The sequence below is a fragment of the Micropterus salmoides genome, unplaced genomic scaffold (genome assembly GCF_014851395.1).
Source record: "Micropterus salmoides isolate LMB-PRFRI ecotype aquatic unplaced genomic scaffold, ASM1485139v1 Ms_hic_scaffold_21, whole genome shotgun sequence".
Lineage (NCBI taxonomy): Eukaryota > Metazoa > Chordata > Actinopteri > Centrarchiformes > Centrarchidae > Micropterus > Micropterus salmoides.
The window spans coordinates 22,812,977-22,833,318 of NW_024041262.1; the positions used below are offsets into that span (position 1 = coordinate 22,812,977).

Below are 20,342 nucleotides of genomic sequence, written 5' to 3' on the forward strand. Positions count from 1 at the left end.
AGACTGCTAAATTATTAATTTTGCAAACCTAGGCAAACATAATATAAAATAATAAAGTCCAAGTATTAATCCTACATATTGATTGTTAACCTTTTTTGATTTATGGCCTATAAGCTGTGTAGCTGTGATATTTTCTGTTGTGCAGTAATTTAAGCTTCATTTTCAGTGTTCACGTTTTAGAAATCACTGGCGACAACTTGCTATAAATTTAGTATAAGTCCGGTCAAAAGGTGCATTGGCTTGTTACCAAAACATTTCTCCGGCCTTTCCACAACATGAATCCTGCAGACAGACTGACTGAAAAGCAACGCAGTGGATTCAGTGATCCATCATGCGCTCTTTTTAAAGATTGACAGCTTGTGTGGCCCACTTTACCCATAAAAGAACAAAGAAGCATTTAAGAACCATATAGCCTTTTTTTTCATGACTTCATTTTTTTCATGCTTGAGAGTTAACGACACCACGACTATAATGTAATATCATCCAAAAACCTATCACGTCCACACTCATCCGTATAAGGACCCTGTAATTAAGTAAGAGTTAATGTGATGTAGACCTCAAGTGCTAATTAAGCTTTAACAAAAAAAAGAGGAAATTTTCCAACGTTTTGGCTGCATTACAGTCGTCATTTCGTTTTTATATACTGGCTCTAGGAGAAGTGTTTACTCTGGAGAGTCTGGTGGGGAAATCTCAACAAATTGCGTTTATTTGTGCAGCTGAAACAACAGCAGTGAACATTATAATTTAAACAACACAGGGCTGGATTACAGCCTTTCCTAATTTCTCTAAAAATGATTAGAAGAGGCCCGGCTGTAAACTTTAACACAACAATATAAAAATGCACAAGATGAATAAATAAAAATGAATAAGACTTGAGACTAATATTTAGATTAATTTGTGAAAATAAATAAAAATAAATAGCATGCATCAAGACAGATCAGTGGAGTCTTCCTCTATAAATTAAAAGGAAAGTTTTTCTGGAGGCTAGAGGAACTGAGTGTCTACAGATGACTCAGTTTCGGAGCTTGCATGATTCTGTCCTGAGTGCAGCTCTGTGAGAAATATGACAAGTTAAGATCCACATTAGGGTCTGTTGTGTGTGAGGTGCTGTGCGTGTTGTACTGCGTATTAAATTGCGGGCCGTGCGTGAAGCCTGGAGCTGGATATTTGGAGTATTCTGCCGTGTACGCCGGCTGGTGTTGTTGGGACTTGAGCGGAGGGGAGGCCGGTTGGTAATCCCCGCCCAGATGGACATAACCCAGGCTCGACAGAGTGGGGCTGCCCGGTGCGGAGGGTGAGGAAAGAGGTGAGGAGGAGGTGGTAGTGGTGGTGGTGGTGGTGGTGGTGAGGCCCTGCAATCTCTCATCCTTCTTCTGCTTCATCCTCCGGTTCTGGAACCAAATCTTGATCTGCCTCTCCTGGAGGTTGAGCAGGTTGGCCATCTCCACCCGCCGCGGCCTGCACAGGTAGCGGCTGAAGTGGAACTCCTTCTCCAGCTCTACCAGTTGCGCGCTCGTGTACGCGGTGCGCGTCCTCTTGGAGGCCGGTGTCGCGCTTGGGCACTTGTCGTTGACGGTGCAGTCTGTGGAGACAAACACACAGAAAAAAAAAACAAGATTGACCGGCTTGTAGTGGGAGGTGTCTCCATTTCTCCCTTCTTTTTATTATGGTTTCAGAAACATTCTCAATAGTTTTCTCTGCCTGCCTGATGCTGTTATTGTTAAGTTGTTGCCAAACCACACAGTGTTGTTTCACCCAAGAATAACATAACATCAAAACCATTGGCTACATTAAAACAACTACAACCAGTGAAATCGATGGACAGGCAAAACAAAACGACAACAATCTCAGTCTTTACATTGTTTAGCCTACTGTCAGTTTTCTGTTTTATTAATTAAATATGTTCATGTTATTTTGTTCATATACTAAACTGTTAACAGCATGCATGCTCAGCCACCCTAACCTGTATAAATAAATGTGTAACAAACACTTAATATTAAGACAATATAGGCATACAAATCAATAACAACTAGGTGAGAGAGAGAAAAAGGGAAATAAAACAACAAAGCCATCATAAGACCACAGGCACAAGGTTGTTTACAAGTGAGTTATGGGTGGTACACAAAGATTATAGGCTGACAGTTTGGATATGGTGACCAGTAGTCTGTAGGATTAGCTGGCATACTGTGCTTTTGTTTTGTTTTTCCAAAAGTGGTGTGCACTGTTAAATTAATCCAATAAGGGACAGATATTCTGAATTGTTCCTTGAATCAAGATTCAAGGTTGCATGTTAATATCTGTACAAACTGTAAAGGCTTCTGAGACAACCTTAGTTTTGGGTTATATAAAACCCCTTGACTGAAAGGTAAAGGTAAATGAAGGGAAGCATTACATCGATGGTTTCTATACTAAACACCTTGTGAACTTGGATTTCTGAGTTAATTAGTCTTCTGTCCAAATGATTTCTGTTATTTTAATTGTTTTTTCATTGGAATTATTTTTTTTAAAGGGCTTTACAAATAAATGTTAGTGTTTGTTGCTTTAAATCACATCCTAAAAATGATGTGAGCCTTAAACACTGCGCCAATGTGTGTTTGTTCTTCTGACTGTAGCTTGATTAATAGCTTTTGAACCTGAAAAGGAGAACATATAAAGCTCATTTCATCAATGAACTGCAAGAGCTAGTTTATTAAAAGGCCTCTTCCTTATGTCATACAGACCTGCGATTCTTCTGCCTTGTTTCTGATCTGAGTGTCTGCACTCTTTCATCCAGGGGAAAATCTTTTTGCTCATAGGGAACTTGGGGTTTTGCTGTTTTGACCTCAGGGGAAACGTGCGCTCAAACGTCTCCACTTGTGAGGCTGCTTGATGAGTGTACGCAAACCCACTAACATCCTCCAAAGACTCGCTGAAGAAGTCGTGGTGCTGGGTGTTTTGTGTCGCACTGGTTTTCTGCATTTCCATTAAATGTGCACCGGGGTCCCCTTTGACCTTCTGATGGAGCGCTGGCAGCCAAATGTCACATGGCAGGTTTCCAGAAAGCCCTGGGCTTCTGGCCTGAGAGGATCCAGAGAAAAAGACGTAGACAGAATCAGGGAGGAGACTGCATGATCCATCTTATCAACTCAATAGTATGCTGACATGAATAGCAAGCCTCTCCTGGCCAGAGAGGCAATGGGAAATTAAGAGTTTGGTAGAAAAAAACATCTGAAAAACACAAATTCGAGGATAATCTTGTAGAATCTGGGCAGAAATTAAATTATTTCCCTATTATTTACCTCTAAGAGTTAGTCTAGACCTCACAGGCCTAGAGCCAGGCTTATTTTTCATTGTGTTGTAAAACAGCTAAAACAAAGGATATATAATAATTTCAGGTATGAAACAAGGTTGTTTCTTAGGATTTTAAAAGGATAGGCAATAGCCTAAGATAACAAATGAAACAGTAATAATAGTGGTACCAAGAACAAATGGCAAAAAATAATTAGTCTACACACACACACACACACACACATCCAAACATAATTAAGGCCATAATAAAGAAAATATATTTAATATAAATATAAGTAATTTTCAATTGTGTGTTTCTTCAAATTACACCAGGCCTGTGCGGCTTTATAAATAACAGCCTTTATTCAGTTAATGGATAGTTCAGTCTGTAACATTTTCAAGGAGAAAAATGTAATGTTATATCACAATCTACTAAAATACCCATCCATCAAACACAAAATAAAACAGAAGTCCATTGTGCGCTGCAGCGGGTTTTTTTTACAGTCTGCACCGAAAGAAAACGCGATAAAAAGAAAACCATCTTTCCATTCAATACATTTTAATCAAATTTAATTCCTCCGAAACAGAACAGAATTATTAAGCAGCAGTTTTAAGGACGAAGAGAGAAGCAGTGAGAGAGAATAAGTCTGGAGGCATGCGGCTTCATGAACTCTGGTTGAACCGCGGCTGGAGTCAGGCTCGTAAATCATAAAGACACATAACCCAGTCCGCGGCACAACACCCCGGCTGCCTTACCTTCACAACCTACATTCATCCCGAACTGAAACAATCCTCCCGGAAAACAAATACACAGGTTTCCTCTCACCTTTTTTTTAAACCTCCCAGATTAGAATAATCCCTGCAGAGAAAGCGGCTCTAGCAATAAGATGTGGCGGTGATAGTGGCTTTCCATGCCAGTGGGGTGAAGCAGAGTGGACAGTGTTTCTGCAGCTCAGACCGCCCTGCAGAGCATTTCTGCACACAATGTCAGCGTGTGTGGGTGTGTGTGGGGGGGAAAAAAAGACACCGTTTCTGCTGATCATGCAAGCTCAGTTTCATATATGGTAATAGCCTCTGTGATAAAGATAAGACATTGCTTTTTTACGCTTTCCTTTATGGCGAATTGACTACCTCTACATCTTTATGGCAATTAGAGCAGCATGAAAATCCCCCCAAAAAAGCATTAAGGTGGCTTAAGAAAGGCCAGACAAAGCTGAAATATTTTGGCAGTCAACCTCATTTTAAGTGGATTTAGATAAGGAAAATGGTCTGTTAAGAAAAACGCCTTTCCGCCACCAAAATGAGCCAGAAAGCTGCTAGTTTTTAATTTTATTCTGACGCATTCAAGTTGCATTTTCAGCCCTGACATCACACTTATATGAACAGACAAGCAGCTGCATCTCTGTTTAGTTTAAACAGTCCTGGGAACTTGTCCAGCGCTGTAATAATAAATTCAAACATCCCCTTTAGGACCGATGCCAGAGATGCCATAAATTACTCAGGGCAAAGAAAGCTATCAGTATAAGCCTGGCTGTGTTTACACACTCACATACAAAGAGCATTACCTCTTGTATACGCAATGAGATTTTTCTGATTTAAATAAGTGATACAAATAATAAATAGGGGGAAGGCAGACAGCAGAAGGAGTTTATGCTGTAATGAGGCCTGGACAGGAGCTGGTCTGGTTTACATGGGTGACCATCAGACTGCTGCAGGGGGATCGATTGGCGGTGCTTTGATCTCTCATCTTCACGTTTTGCTCGATCGCTTTGATTGGCTCTGAAAGGTAATATTTAACTAAGTAGAGTTAATTAATGCAAATATGCACCTTTGATCTCTGATCCATGCATGTTGCCCAAAGAAGATTTGAAAATTGAGGGAGCATGTCTAAGTGGTTTACCTTATCTCCAGATATAAAAGTTATAGATAAGCATCTAAATAAGAAAAGCTTATTTAGTTAAATTTTAAAGAATCTATTCAAAAGCTTTACATAAAATACCAAAGCCATTTTGCATCTGCACTCTGTTGCCACGTCATTAGTTACACATGCACATGCCTTGGCTGAAGCTAATGCAGTACAATGTAGCAACCCTGCAAGCAAGCTGCAGCATTGAGCTTGAAGATTCACTATTAACCTATAGGGAAATAGCAGTTTGACAAAAATTTAGCATAAGGTCTTATTGCAAACTGTCAGGAGCTTGCAGCCACATCCCTTTGGTTTTATTAGCTTATTGTCTCCACTGTTATCATGGAGAAAATAACAATTACAACTGAGCTAACTCGCTGATGAAGGCACTGAAATGTGGCTTAAAGCTCTGGAAATCTGGCACAACTTTATGGAGGCGGTAGTTTTGTGTAGCCGCCATAAATCTCTCTCATAGCCCACATGTTGCTGTAAAAAAGTGCCATATAAACACAAAGAAAATCAGCAATAAGTGGGCTGTCATCAAAAAGACCAAGTCTAAGATATATGAGCCAGCAAGGTGAAAGAGGAGGAGGAGACTTGAGGGGCAAAATGCAGATGGACTGACAGGATACGTCAGTGTACTGAATGAAGACATACAGTATAAATATAAATTAATGTTTGATCCCTGTGGCCTGTAGTGGGTGACACACAGTTATCATTCAGATGTGACATCCCTGAGCTGCACTTTACATCCCATCTTCATCACCACGGCGAGCTCCACACTCTTCATGCTGCCTGTCTGATTTGTGATGGACACACACACACACACACACACCTCTTTCTCACCCCCACACACCCACCAACACCAGCACCACCACCTCCATTCAGTCTGCAGGCCTGCTGACAAATGCAGCGCACTGCAACCTCTCTTGTCAATTAGCTGCAGGAACCACGTGTCCGCAAGGAGGAGATTTATGGCTCAGAATTAATTCAAAGGCAGCAGCAGCAACTTCATTTCCCACAGACAACATAAGCAACAAAGCAAATAAATAAACTAACAAATACATAAATAAATATAATTAAAATACAGTGAGAATAAAAAAAAAAGAGCATCTGAATCAAGATGAAAGTTCACATCACATAAAACATTTAAACAGGAGCTTTAAACCAGCAGATTAGGCCTGTAACACTAATGACTTTAACATTTACAAGCAGCGTAAAAACACTTAATAATTGTATTTATAACAGCAGATATGTGTTTATTGACAACTATAAGTGGTAAGTGTAAGCTGGTGTATAAACAGTAATAATATACATTAGCATCAGAAGATATAATTGCTGACACTTAAAAGTATCCTTACTTTTGCTTACAAACACAATACAGTGTTATAAGCTGTTTATGCTTATAAAAGCTACATTATTCCCTCAAGTCAAATTTAAAACCACACTGACTTCACTTCTGCACTTCTGTTATCAACACAGTAAAAATCCATGTTTGGAAAACTCACCTTTTCCTTTTGGATCTCATCTTTTCATCAGCACAGATTCTCAGTCCAGTCCGTCGGTCGTCTGTTGGAGCTGTTTGTTGAGGAGGTCCAGCTCACATTTCCCTGCAAACTAAAACTCCTCCTCGACTACAGGCAGTGCAGTGAAAGGAAGATAAATGATGTGCCGAACAATGCCCCACATTGAGGGCCTGTCCTGCAACTTTCACAGATGTCATATTCTCCAACAATGTGCAGCTAAAAGAAGAGAAAAAGGAAAAAACACTGAAAGATATTTACTCTGCAGGCCTGCAGCTCTGTGTGTGAGCACTCACCCACAGAACCCCTGTCGTACACAAAAAAACATTTTCAACACATATTACCAGGCAGAGAAAACATCAAATACGCAGCAGGGTCCTTATTATGTGCCTTAAAATTGTGTTATGAATTATTAAGTTACCAAAGCTTTGTTGCACAGATGAACATACAGAAAGCAATTAGTATTTTCTTGTTTTTTAAATTTTCTTCCCTTCGAGGTGAAGCGTCATCGCCTATATACTCCCCAAGATGCGAACTTGTGGCTGCTGCAAAATCTACACAAATTCGGATCTACAGGGTACATATAGATGACAGGTCGTCTGCCTCTGCAAACATGCAGACAGAAGCTGCAGCCTCCTTAATTATTTACAATGTCCAAATATTAAAAAACAATGCTCTCAGATTTAGGAAAGCAGAGTTTTCACTTTTTAGATGTGATCTTGTCTTTAAAAGTTACCTCTTTCTGCCCAAAGTGTTTATAATTTACTATTAACAGCTTTATTAATGGTTAGTAAATCATTTAGTTTCATTATAAGCATAGATCAGAACAAATTCTGGGTTGGCAGGTTGTGAAAAAGCCAACATGCTGGTGTTTATCCCTTTCTATTTGGTAATAATGCAGTTATAAATGTTCGTAATCCATTTAAAATGCCTCATTTTCTAATAAACCATGAAGTCTGCAGGTGTAAATGTCAATAAGTCCTTATTAAAGGGGTTTAATACGTCAAGTGCGCAATTGTAGATGTTAATAAGTCATTATTAAAGGGTTTTTATACATTATGTCTGAAGTTATAAGTCAATAAGTCATTAATTAAGGGGTTTAATCTAGTGAGCAGTTATAAATGATAATAAGTTATTAATAAAGGGGAATAATCACTAAGTCTGCAGTTATAAATGTGAATAAGTCATAAATGTTAATAAGCCTTTAATAAAGGCTCTGAAGTGATAAGTGTTAATAATAAATGGATTTTATGTTTTTCTAATAATAACTCCTCAGATCAGTCATTCAAAAGTAGTTTCTACAACCTGCTAACCCAGAAGTTGTTATTAACATTATCTATAAAGCATTAGTTGATGATTTATTAAGCAATAATAAAGTAATTTGTTGAAAGTACAGTACCAAAAATATACCTACATAGGTTTAGACAGATATTTTACTGCTATTTTACTTGATATCATGATGAGTTTGATAAAAGAAAATGAACATAAACATGTTAAACTTAGTATTTATTCACATTATGAGCTAATTTAAGGAACAATGTGACAATTTGTGTCACTGTCAAAGGCTGCAGATACGTTGTACAACACAGAAAGTACGTGTATCTGGTATATATACATATTTCAGGCTCCCAGTGGTGGAAGAAGTTCTCAGGTCCTGTTCTTAAGTAAAAGTACCAATAACACAATGTCAAAATACCTCATTACAAGTTGAAGTACAGAAGTGTAAGCAACAAAATACTAAAAGTAAAAGTACTCATTCTGCAGAAAACAGCCCCTGTGAGTGATGTATTATTATAAATGACGTATGAGATTGTTAATACTGATGCATTAGTGTGTACAGTAATATACTTACACATTGATACACATAGTATTTTGTACAGTTTGGGTGTTTAGTGCAGTGTTTCCCAACCTAGGGGTCGGGTCCCTCCAAAGGGTCACCATATAAATCTAAGGGGTTGTTTTCTCTAATCTTCACTTTGCATTTTTTGTAAAATATTGGTCATTTAAATGAAAAAATCTCTTTGGTGGAATAACTCACAGACATCTTTGCAACGGGTCATAGGCCAAAAAGATTGGGAGCCTTAATTTTTAACGGTGTCTTAGCTGAAAAGGTCTATCCTCTTTCATAAGTAAAATCTTAATTACTAAGATTATTAGATATATAATAGCTGTCAGATAAATGAAGTGGAGTCAAAAGTACAATATTTGCCTCTGAAATGTAGTGGAGTTTAAAGTGGCATAAAATGAAAATACTCAAGTAAAGTACAAGTAGCTAAAAATTGTACTTAAGTGCAGTACTTGAGCAAATATACTATAATAAAGTAAAATTTAATAGAAGCTCAGGCTACAATCAGGCCCTATGTTTAAAAGCACAACCTCCAAAGAGAGTTTCACTCTCAGTTCAAAGTCTCTGGGATTAAAGGTTTATTCTTTCCACTCAGCCTGGACAAACCTAAAGAGGTAACTAATAAACACGCGAGGAGGGATACTGGTGTTTCTATGTTCTGCTCTGTAACCTACATGCCCCTGATGAGAAGGGCCTGATCAGGGGAAAAGAAAAAACCCATCCATCATCAGCCGGGTCGGTCTGAGGCGCCCTCTGCTGGCAGGACGCTGCATTACATCACCTCAACACAGACAAACACAGCGTGCCAGATGTTGAGCATCCATGGCACCAAAAACTGGTCTAAAAATCCGTCCAAGGTGACATCTGTTTCACGTATGTCATCCTTTTGGTTAATTGTTAAATGTGTTTAATTATATGTGAGAAGTGGCGGATTAAATTAAAATCATCATTGTTATGAAGTTTGGCTTATTTTACTTGTTTAATTGTGAAATAAAGACAGTTTTCTTATTTAAGTTTGCTTTAAAAACCTATTTTGGCAATTGATTACCTAATTAATTGCGATGAATTGAAGCTGTGTTAGGAAATAGTGTTTAAATATATTTTATTCCACAAAATACGACCCATACGCGGTTAAAAATACTGTTTATGGTGCTTAAAACCATATTATTTACTATATAACTTGCAGCACTTTCTAAACACATGTTAAAACCATCAAACGAATCTTAATGCAAAGCAGAGTAGACAAAAATAAACTTAATGATGTTAAATTTAGGCAGCATGTCTGCAGTGATTGTTTTTTTTTAAATAAAAACCACACCACCTAGAATTTAAACTGCTTTAGAAATAAAAATATTTAATTATCTAGTGTGCAAAACACCAGATTTGTTTGCAGATTTGAGTCTCGATCATGACAGTGCAAAGTCTGGCAGCAGTGCGCTTCCTCCTGACGCATCTGCGGCTGCAGTCTACATCGTCTACTGACCCAGAGATGATCCCCGCCGCGATGAATTATGCATGAGATCCGGGTACAGATTACCCCTATCAATATGCAATACTCATTACGCTGGTTAAATTGCCACTTAATAGTTATGAATATGTGGAAAATGTCTGGGACCCATATAGCCCACCACTGATTTTAACTTTTTTTTTTCCTTTTTTTTTTTTTTTACCTGAAATGAGTTTGGAAAGACTTTGAAAATATCGCCTAAGTCTCATACATCCTAGTTTCCTGAATATAATATCATCGTGCTTTTATTAGTGCCCGACAGACAATGCCCACAGCCCACATATAGCCAGAAATGTCTTTATGTGAAGTCAGTGAAGCCTGTGTCCAGCTCGAGGTTGTCCGAGACTTCACCTTTGGCCGCTCGGTGACTTGACGGATCGGAATAAATCACTTCGGGAACTCGCTCAAGTTCGTTTCATGTCAGCATAAAGCCTCGAATTAGTTTTAAAGTCGAATAATGAGATTATCCCCCCCCGCTAAACATCCTGTGTTTGTAAATAAAGCACTTTGTGTTTGTTTCTCTTAATAAGAGAAACTCTCATGAATATTTACCATTGCAGAAGAAACAGAAGCCTATAGAAAGACATTTTCCAAACAGTAAAAGTTTGGACATTTTAATTTTGACAAAGCATTAAAAGTGCCAAATAATAAGTCTTCCTCTGCGGGTACAAATGTGGAAGAAATCTCAAACTGTAAGAGTGTAAAGAGCCTTTTGTTTAAACTAAAATGTGCAAGAGCCCTGAATAAAAATCTCAACATTTAATCTGACATTTTAAAATTAAATTTAAGCAGCCACAATATATTTTTTATGGAACCTGTTTTTCCAAGTTTTCCAGCATCTTAAACTCACTAAATATGACTGGATACCGCTTCCTTCCCCAGTCCAGCCTTTCCAGTCCCATCCATGCAGTTAAGCCGTCACTTTCATTCAAGGTTGTGAATTATATAGTACATTGTCTACTCCCCAAAACCATAAAACCAACTTTATGGACCTCACGTGACTTTTCACAGTCTGTAAGTAATATAGGCCTATACAATCTTTGGCAAGGAGGGATTTTTACCAACTTCAGCCTTGCCTTTATACCTGTAAGCCAAAGCCACTCTTTTTTGTTTTGGGGATTTTATCACCAAAATATTTCCCACTTGGCAAACACGCATCTCGCTGCAGAGAGGTCAGAGGAGGTAAGTTTAAAAAAAAAACAAGTTAGATATTTCTGTTTTCTCTGTCACTTGTGTCTCCGCTAAATGGAGCCCCCCAAAAAATGGAGTCTAAAATGTTGTTGTTCATGTGACAGTTTTATCATTCTTACAGGTTAATCATTAGCGAGTTTACTTTGGGTCAAACCAGAAATTGTCACGCTTTGCTGTGAAAAAAACCTAAATATGACTTGACTTTTAATTGTGTTTATTCTAATTGATAATACAGTCGAGACACGTTCAAAGCAATTTAGAGAAACTTTATTTCCAAGCGCTATGAGTTCACTTACAAATACAAAAAGCTTATTGGCGAAAAAAGCTTACATCACTGCCTATCCACAGAATAACCCTTTGCACTAAAAATTTATCACATTGACAGGTTGAATACATTTGCATTGCTCATAATTAGTTCTAAACAATAATAATTATAAATGCACAAAATATCCTAGAGCTACACAGTGGCTTGTTTATGAAACTTTACGGATCTGGCAATAAGGTAACCATCAAAAATAGCAGTAAAACGGACACTAAAGCGCTTTGAATGGCCCCGGAATACATTAGGTTTACATTCAATGAAGAGCAGCATATGGTTTGGAAACTTTTTTGTGTGTGTGTGTGTGTAACTGTACAATGAATTTACTCCTGTTAGACCGTCACAATAAAGAGCTCAAGTTGAAACACCGTCAAGAGAGAGCAAGAAGCATGGACAATTAATACCCCCAAATAATATTTACATCTTGTTTTTTTCCCAAATAGGACATCTAAGCTATCATAGGACAACAACAGTAAACTAAAAATTGCATTTTTAAGACCACAGAATACTTCTTTTTCTATCACAATAGCATGCTGAAAGGTGCTGCGCTTTCAATAGCTTTACAGTACTCATTGATTTCTTCCTTTTTTCTGTCTTTTTTATTATCATTATTATTATTATTTTTACTCTCCCCAAAAGTTATTCAGTTGTGGAAGGCGCTGCCTCCTGTTACAAGACTCATACTTTTCAGTTTATTGTCCTTCTTCCACTTCATCCTGCGGTTCTGAAACCAGATTTTGATCTGTCTTTCCGAAAGACACAGGGCGTGGGCTATCTCTATCCTCCGCCGTCTGGTTAGGTACCTATTGAAGTGAAACTCTTTCTCCAGCTCTAGCGTCTGGTAGCGGGTGTACGCAGTTCGGGCCCTTTTCCCATCAGGTCCAGTCATATCTACAATTTTACAGAAAATCCACAAAATTAGCAACTGCACTGAACAACAACAACAACAGAGGTGGGGTTTGGCTGCTAAGAGTTTTTATTTGGCTTCACCGTGAGGATGTGGGGTCACAACATGAAATGAGCTGATGGAGGGAGGGAAGCATGCAACCAACACGACACATAACAGCACTCCACGGTTCATTATTGCCTTCCTTATCTCACGCTCTCGCCGACAGCCAGCCTGCACACATTTAGCGCACATTTAAATGCCCAAATCCACATTTCACAACTCGTCCTTCTCTCCGGCTCCAGCGGCAGTTAACCTCAACCCCACCGAAAGCAAACAATCCCATAAAGACTTTACAAATACTGCCTTTCCTAAATCATCCACACCAACCTGCTCACTCATGCAACACTTGACAGATTTATGACACACCGTCAGCGTGACATCCTTCAAAAGTAAATATTATTAGATGTGTAAATATACCATGGCTTATGTGCAGTTTCCGCATCCAGGGGAATATTTGAGGCGATTGGCAATCATTAGATGTGGGAGTGGAGGAGGTGGCGTTGGGGTCCTGGTGCTGCTGCTGCTGCGCCCGAGGTGCCGTGCTGGAGCCGCCGCTGCTGTGTGCGCCTTCCTCGGTCTCGGAGGCGACGGTGGCGTCCTCTATCTCCGTGAAATGAGCGCTGTTGTTTTTGTTAAGATTGTTGCCGCTCGAGGTCGTGCTCCGGTCAGAGGGAGGAGAGGGGCTTTTTAGTTCCAGCTGCTCCCGGCTGGCCGTGGCGCACGACGGCGGCACCGGATCTGGAGATGAGAGCGAGCAGTTGGGTGTCTGTCTGTACCGGGCGTCCGGCGCGAATCCCCGGGCATCCTCCCTCACGGCCCCGAAGTGGCTGCCGGTGTTGGTGCGGTTCACGGTTAGGTCCATGCCATTGTAGTTGTAGCCGAAAGACCCGGAGTGCATGGTGCCAGGGTCTCTGAAGGAACCGTTCACAGCGCCGTTAGTCCCATAATTTAGTAACTGATAGTCGGAGCCATTTGGATAGCGCCCTGAGAACGAGTTTACAAAGTAAGAGCTCATTTGCTTGGATTTTTAAAGCCTCGATTTGTAGATCTTTGTCGCTATAATCCTGTGTGCTTGCACGATTTATGGATGCAATCATGAATTATAAGCAATGAAGCCCTACTGTACTTTGCCAGGTATGCGGCCAAATATGGGAGAGCGTTCGGGAATCACGTGCCTTTGTTGACCAGTCGTAAATCCTCACTGATGACTTCAAGAGGTAATTCATGCTCCATGGTTACAAATGATGACGAAATAATGGTCGTTAGGCTCCAGTCAATGGTGCCTCCCCGCTGCGCCCCGAGAGCCGTGCAGGCAGAGAGCGCCATCTTCTGGACAGAGGTGATAACGCCCCGCCGGGACGCGCTGTCAGGCCCCGGAGTCATCCATCATTTATGTAACACGCTGATAATATAGGCCACAAAAGGCTCAGGTAACACATAACGGAGACTTATCAGCCAGATATTTGGCAGTTTAACGTGCAGAGTGTCACTATGGAAATTATTTTAATCTTTAGACTTGTTATATATGAATTTAAAGGCTTATTGTGACTCCAGAAGCAGTGCAGCACCCTTATACCATAATAATAATAATAACATTAGTAGCTTAATACTACTAATAATAAGGGTGATAACAATAATACTTATATTATAATAATAATTTATACATTTATATAATTTCTTGAGGATAAATGACGCCACAAAATGTCCAATATACATCAAAAAGCCTTTATTTTTCTATGTACAATTTCCTAAACAAAATATTGCACACAATATCAAGATGTGCATTGAACACATGGTGAGCAACAATAAATAACATGTAACATTTCTGTACAAATGTAACTGTTGATGGCACAGCTGTAAACAACAAGCCTAGACTATTATAGAACAACCACACCACAAGATGTATACAGTACAAGGACAAAGCCTGTGTTAATGTCATAAGGAGGGGGGGGGGGGGGGGGGATAATCAGAATAAAACTCAGTAGGCCTACGATGATGAGGTAACAACATTGTCAAAAACTAAACACTAAAAATTATTTACATTTTGGCGGATTTTGCATAGTCCCCTAAATAAACACACTAGCACAAGGACAAACAGAGGAGGACCTGATTTTAACCTAATGCAGACATTATTACCGTGCAGATGCTGAAATAAAATCACTCTACACGTTCCTAACATGTGATTTGCAGCACTTTATCTACAAAGAAATAATACATCATTTTATTTTGGAAGTGTGCACACAAGCGCACACATGCCTTTCTTTCAGTGTCCTTTTAGCTCTTTTTCTCCGCCTGTTCCTCCTCCTCCTCGGGTGTCTTTGACGGATTGAGGAGTTTGTTCTCCTTTTTCCACTTCATCCTGCGGTTCTGAAACCAGATTTTGATCTGTCTCTCCGTCAGACACAGAGCGTGGGAGATCTCTATCCGGCGCCTCCTGGTCAGGTAGCGGTTAAAGTGGAACTCCTTCTCCAGCTCCAGAGTCTGGTAGCGGGTGTAGGTCTGTCGGCCCCTGCGGCCACTGTTCCCAAATGGACCTGGACCCAAAAAAAGAGAGAGAATTCATCAATTAATAATTAAATATTCGCCTTAAGTGAATTTCGAAAGTGTAGGAGACCAGTCTACCTGAAAGTGCACTCGAAATCTGTAGTCGTGTGTCTGAAAAATACAATAAAGTGGTATTTCAGATCCTTGGGGTTTTTCAACTCCAAATCACAGTCTTGTAACATTCAAATGCAATCTTTTGTTGTTTATAAAGTAGTACATTATGATACAGCAATTAACTGTACTTTATTGTCCGTGTTTTTTTTATTTTCTCCTATAATGTTCCTATAGGAGCCTCTTCCTATAGGTCCGCAAATGTCTCACAGTGGCTCTCTATATTAATTTAAAAAGAATATATTCTATAAAATCACTATATTTCCAGTAAGATTCTTTTTTTATGACCATGCCATGCCTTATCTATAGTTTATAATGATATTAACAGTATTTTATTTTTTAATCTCCTTAATTATGTCATTAATGTAAGCTACAATGGGTTGTAGCCTATAATGTGTAAAGTGCGTGGTGCGTAAAAGTGACCTCATGGTGTATTTTCTCTCTTATGACATCAGTATATTGTTCTCTAACACTACAGTACGGATGTACAATCAGTGCAGGCTGCGCAATAATGAACAAACATGTAGCTATAACGTCTTGAGTGTTTATATTTTGGACATTTAATCGCTTCTGAAAGTGTTTCTGCGATATTTAGTGTCGCTTTAAAACGGAAAAAAGGCCCATTCTGAAGATGCCATGTGACACTAAGAGCTTTAAGTTGGAGCTCGGGTGATGTAGGCCATGTCTGTATGTGCGTGCGTGCGTGTGTGCGCGTGCGATAGTGTATGTATGTGATGATGATGAGCCAAAGCCCTGAAGGCGCATGAAGATCCGTGCGCAATAATCTCAAACTCTACTTTCGGCTCTGTCTGATTATTTGATGTTTCTGTTTTCAAACGTTACTTTGATTAAATATTAATGTGAGTATCGAGCTTCACGCAGCTGACAGGTAACTGTGCGATGCTCGGGATGCTGCCTTCATCACGCAGAGCAGGACCCTTTTACCTCCGGGCAGCGTGACAACAACAGTTAGAGTTAAACGTGCATCTTTGTACTCACCGGCGGAGCAGGCGTTCATCCTCTGCATCCACGGGTAGATCAGAGTGGAGGACTTGTCGTCAATGCTGCTGCTCATACTGACAGTCTGCTCCGGGCACTCGGCTTTGCGCTGCTGATGCTCCTGAGTGACAAACAGCGGCTGGTCCTCGCGGCTAGAGAAAGCGCACGAGCCCTCCGCGTCCTTGTAGAAAGTCCCGACCGGGTTGTAGTCGCAGGGCGCTCCGCCGCCAGCCCGGCCGTAGATGGCCGCGGCAGCTGCGCCCGTCTGCTGGTAGTAGGACGCTGGGTAAACCTTGTCCTGCATGTTAGCTGCTCCATATGTGGCCGCGTTGGAGTAGTGTCTTAACGGATCGGTGTATCCCGAGGAATATAACGGTATCTGACCCAGGAGAGAGTCCTGTCCTCCCGGTAGAGACACGGGAAAAGTTGAGTTAACAAAATAGGAACTCATTGGGTGGACAACGGGGTGTATATACTCCGGAGGAATATGATTTGTTGTCTTTTATAGTCCAAGTGGTTTTGCCATTACTTTATCCGAGATTTGGTTTTTGCTGAAAGGGGGGGTTGTGAGGTGCCACTGAGTACAGAGGGGAAGTGTACCATCTGATCAACTGCTGGCCAATCACCGCCGTCTGTGCTTGCACTATTGGACCCATGGGGGGCTCTTGTTGCGCGCAGGGGTCCCCGGTGAATCGAATTGAAGCGTTCGAGCCTGTCGGTCTTTACGCACGCTCACGCACACACTCACAGAGGTGCTGCGACTCATAGAAATACATGTACACTAAACAAAACAACATACTACATATCAAACAACTGTGTGTGTAATAACTTTTCGTTTTATGCAAATACAGTCCAGTAAAACAGCCGGACTTCTCCTCTCCGCCATAAACAACCACGCGTGCACAACCCCCCCTCCTCGCACACACACACACGCACAAACACACACACACACACACACGGCAAATGAAAACATTTTGTGCATTATTTTCATTTACGCACAAATCACTGGCGAACACCCCCCACATCCACCTCGAGCCCATAACCTTCACTTGCTTCTAATGTAACTAATAAACACACGAATAAAATACTATATTCTCAAAGCAGCTGCCAGAAATCATAAACATACATCAATTAATCCAAGTCGATGCAGAAAAAAATGCGTAATGTTGATGTTTTACTCTCTAAAAGGTGTGAGCTCGTCCTGATTTCTGTGGCTGAAGTCCACGAGGACGTGCAGAGAGCAGGACGGAGGATACGCTTTTCCACATAGACCATCATCATCATCATCTTCACCCACAGTGATCAAGTGGAAACTAATTTTAAAAAACTGTGTGAGTATAAATGTCTAAAAGTCTGAGTATTTTCCTGGATCATGATTTAGGAACACATCAATAACTGTTCACTTCAGTCAGTCCTGAATTTATAGTTTTTAAAAAACACTGTTAGAGTTTTTTTTAGAAAATAATAAATAATAAAAAAAACAACCTCCAACTTAAAAAATTAAGTGCATTTATTTATATTTATGATGTTTATAATTCCATAACGACAATTTCTACTTTTTAAATCAGCTTCCACCTTTGGAAAAGTTACCTTATTAAATAAAAAGTAAACAAAGATAACGAAATAAGGCACTTTATTGTTCAAACAATGAGGATCTTAAATTTATTACAGTGTTATTTAATTAATTAGGCAGAGAAATAAACACAGGATTGGATTTAGCTCATACAAAAATAAATAATCCTGTTTTTCGTCTTTGTTTTCTTTAAGATCCAGTGGATCCTGATATAAATCATTTTATTTGAGTTAATATCGGTTTGGAAAAACATTGAAAGTTTGATAATTGGCTCCAGTAAGTAAACGGTGCCTCCTCTCAACCAGGCCGCAGCCCTGCAGCCTGACAGCTGCTGTACATCTGGAAAGTGCAAACAAACAGAGCCAGTGACGAAATTCTGTCCTGACAGAGCGACAATAACACGTTTCCACATGATCACATGATGCTCTCAGAAAACTGCAGCATCAAACAAGACACAGAAAAGCGCTGCAGAGGCGCCAGAAATCCAACTAAATGTCCAACGCTGTGATTTTTGACTCTGTAGTTTCTGCTAAATCACACAAAAGGCCACAGAGAAAATATTTGTCCAAAATTGTAAAAGATTTGGGGGGAAAATGGAGGCGAAACAGCTGGACGAGGAGACTGCGCCGCGCAAATACAACCTAAAGGAATTTTCACAGTTTTTTAAAGAATAAAACCAAAAACTATATAATGAAATAGAATAAAATCTGTCAAACGAGTAAAAGGTGGATAGATTTATCAGATTTTTTAAGCAAAATATGCCTCAGGGGAAGCATAGGCCCTGTCTGACCACCATCATCGTCATCATCATCATCTGCAGCCGAAACAACTCCTCATTATAAAACATGGTTAGTCTCTAAAGGCCTCAAACCTGGGACATTAGTAGGATTATTTTCTCAAATTTTAGCACAAATATTCTGGTCTGTCGGCGCTTTTGAAGGCGCTGCAGCATCTCACGGGTTAAACACAGAGATCAGCAACTGGTTGTGAATAGCTCACACAGCGCAGGACCCCCCAAAAAAGATGCTTTGGACTGGATAATTGCCTTTTCTTAAAGACTGATCTTCCCATTTTCTGTAATATAAACATCAGGCCTACAATGACAGTTCAGCCACAACAGTGCTGCAGCAGCGCACTTGTGCCGAGTTAATCGCCGGCATATTAGAAACATGGTGCCCTTACCTTTGTTGATAATCCATCATTTCCTGTGTGGGTACCACTCCGCAGAAGATCCGCTCGCTTCCTCTCAGTCTTCTCCCCAAATTTCCCCACTTTGTTCAAGTGATTTCATGAAAGTAATCCCACCTTCCGTGAGTGTCATGATTCCTCATTTTCAAGAACATATAGCTACAACACATTAATATGGCGCACACAGAGAGGCATCGCGCGGAGGCTCCATCGCCCACTTTTGGAAAATTACGCACGTACGGCGGCCAGTTTCTCACAACAACAACAATGTATATGCAATACGCGTACGCAAATAGCCAAGAAAAGGTTGTGTTACTAGGGTTAAGTGAATGAGCGGTGGAAAACAGCAGCTGCAATATAACCTCATGGGAAATAAGTTCCCATTCCTGCAGTCCACATGACCGCCAGCAACCAATCCCGGAGCCTGGCGAGTCGTAAACTTCCATGGCAAAGTTGTAAATTTTAATAAACAGCAGCCGTTTTTGTGCTTTAGACGTGCTTTCTCATCGCCATCTTTATTTTCTCCTTGGCCTGAAATGTTTACATTCGGTGCAGGATAAAAAGCAAGATAAAAAGGATGTAGAAATGCATTTTGTGACATTGTGCTGGATACGCACTTGGTGCTGTTCCAGCGTCTGGTTTCCATCTAAAAGGTCTGTGCAGCTACTTATCGTTCTCTAATCACACATGCAGTGTTCTCCAGTTATTTAAGAAGTTTAATAATTTAATACGAGATTATTTTGGCCCCAATCCTCTGAAATTCTAAACCGTGTGATCTCTTTCTTTCAATACGCACCCAAATAATCGCGTAAACGCGGGAAGATTGATATTATTTTTTCCTGCTTGAATAAAAAGGTTTCAGGCTAAAAGATTTTTGCATTAAAGACTATTATGGTTTCTCAAAATGGATGATTTCCTTCAGTCACCGCAGATCAATTACAGGGCAAAGATGGAAATGGTGTTGGGCTGATTGCAGTGCTGAGGGGGATTTTAAGGTCACAAAAACTTTAAACGGCACGTTCTTCGCCAACTTTTCTATTAAGATCATCAGGACAAAATTAAACGCACACCCTACAGTCATTCAGGCTAAAATTAATTCTTTAAAAACTTATTTCTTCTTATGATCGTTTCTCATGTGTTATTTCCGTGTTTAGTTTGTTTAAAATAGTCTCTTTTTTTCCAGCTGGCATGTTGGTAATTTCCACCACCAACGAGGATTTCCGACATTTATAGACGCAATAAAACCATAAATTCCTAAAGTGCAATACACTCCTCCTTCGCTTTCTTCTCTTTTTGCCCTCTAAGAGACAAACTCCAACAAAGCAACGGTCGTTTCCTTAAAATTGGTATCTTTTGATAAAAAAATAAGTTATATTTCCAAAATAAAAGCAATTCAAGTCTTTTAATCTACACGTTCGT

The 20,342-nt window shown here is 40.0% G+C and overlaps 3 protein-coding genes and 1 long non-coding RNA gene across 5 annotated transcripts in view; 1 reads left to right on the forward strand and 3 right to left on the reverse strand.

Annotated features, from left to right (window-relative positions):
* Positions 1–20,342, forward strand: part of LOC119915598 — a 30,078-nt gene that overhangs the window by 8,377 nt on the left and 1,359 nt on the right. The window contains exon 4 of the long non-coding RNA XR_005446972.1: positions 17,351–17,493. This is a non-coding gene — a long non-coding RNA (uncharacterized LOC119915598). The remainder of the gene's footprint in view (positions 1–17,350; positions 17,494–20,342) is intronic.
* LOC119915594 (homeobox protein Hox-D3-like) lies at positions 681–19,329 on the reverse strand. Its single transcript, XM_038735194.1, has 4 exons — positions 18,918–19,329; positions 6,682–6,915; positions 2,721–3,057; positions 681–1,582 (listed from the first exon to the last, which is right to left on the reverse strand). Exons 3-4 carry the CDS (start codon positions 2,962–2,964, stop codon positions 1,002–1,004), a joined length of 825 nt encoding a protein of 274 aa, XP_038591122.1. The 5' UTR covers positions 2,965–3,057; positions 6,682–6,915; positions 18,918–19,329; the 3' UTR covers positions 681–1,001.
* On the reverse strand, positions 11,492–14,073 carry hoxb5b (homeobox B5b). Its single transcript, XM_038735193.1, has 2 exons — positions 12,926–14,073; positions 11,492–12,450 (listed from the first exon to the last, which is right to left on the reverse strand). The coding sequence occupies exons 1-2, from the start codon at positions 13,521–13,523 to the stop codon at positions 12,203–12,205; spliced, it is 846 nt and encodes a 281-aa protein (XP_038591121.1). The 5' UTR covers positions 13,524–14,073; the 3' UTR covers positions 11,492–12,202.
* hoxb6b (homeobox B6b) lies at positions 14,464–17,344 on the reverse strand. 2 transcript variants are annotated; one of them, XM_038735195.1, is made up of 3 exons: positions 16,163–17,344; positions 15,131–15,163; positions 14,464–15,042 (listed from the first exon to the last, which is right to left on the reverse strand). In XM_038735195.1, exons 1-3 carry the CDS (start codon positions 16,611–16,613, stop codon positions 14,783–14,785), a joined length of 744 nt encoding a protein of 247 aa, XP_038591123.1. In that variant the 5' UTR covers positions 16,614–17,344; the 3' UTR covers positions 14,464–14,782. The 2 variants fall into 2 exon arrangements, with proteins under 2 accessions (XP_038591123.1, XP_038591124.1); XM_038735196.1 differs by lacking the exon at positions 15,131–15,163.

Coding starts and splice junctions, on each gene's coding strand:
- LOC119915594 (XM_038735194.1), bottom strand. CDS start 2,964: ATGGAAATGCAGAAAACCAGTGCGACACAAAACACCCAGCACCACGAC. Junction 1,583..2,720: donor ACAAGGCAGAAGAATCGCAG/GTCTGTATGACA, acceptor TTGTCTCCACAG/ACTGCACCGTCAACGACAAG.
- hoxb5b (XM_038735193.1), bottom strand. CDS start 13,523: ATGAGCTCTTACTTTGTAAACTCGTTCTCAGGGCGCTATCCAAATGGC. Junction 12,451..12,925: donor GAAACTGCACATAAGCCATG/GTATATTTACAC, acceptor GTAAAATTGTAG/ATATGACTGGACCTGATGGG.
- hoxb6b (XM_038735195.1), bottom strand. CDS start 16,613: ATGAGTTCCTATTTTGTTAACTCAACTTTTCCCGTGTCTCTACCGGGA. Junction 15,164..16,162: donor GATGAACGCCTGCTCCGCCG/GTGAGTACAAAG, acceptor TGTATTTTTCAG/ACACACGACTACAGATTTCG. Junction 15,043..15,130: donor GATTTCGAGTGCACTTTCAG/GTAGACTGGTCT, acceptor TTTTGGGTCCAG/GTCCATTTGGGAACAGTGGC.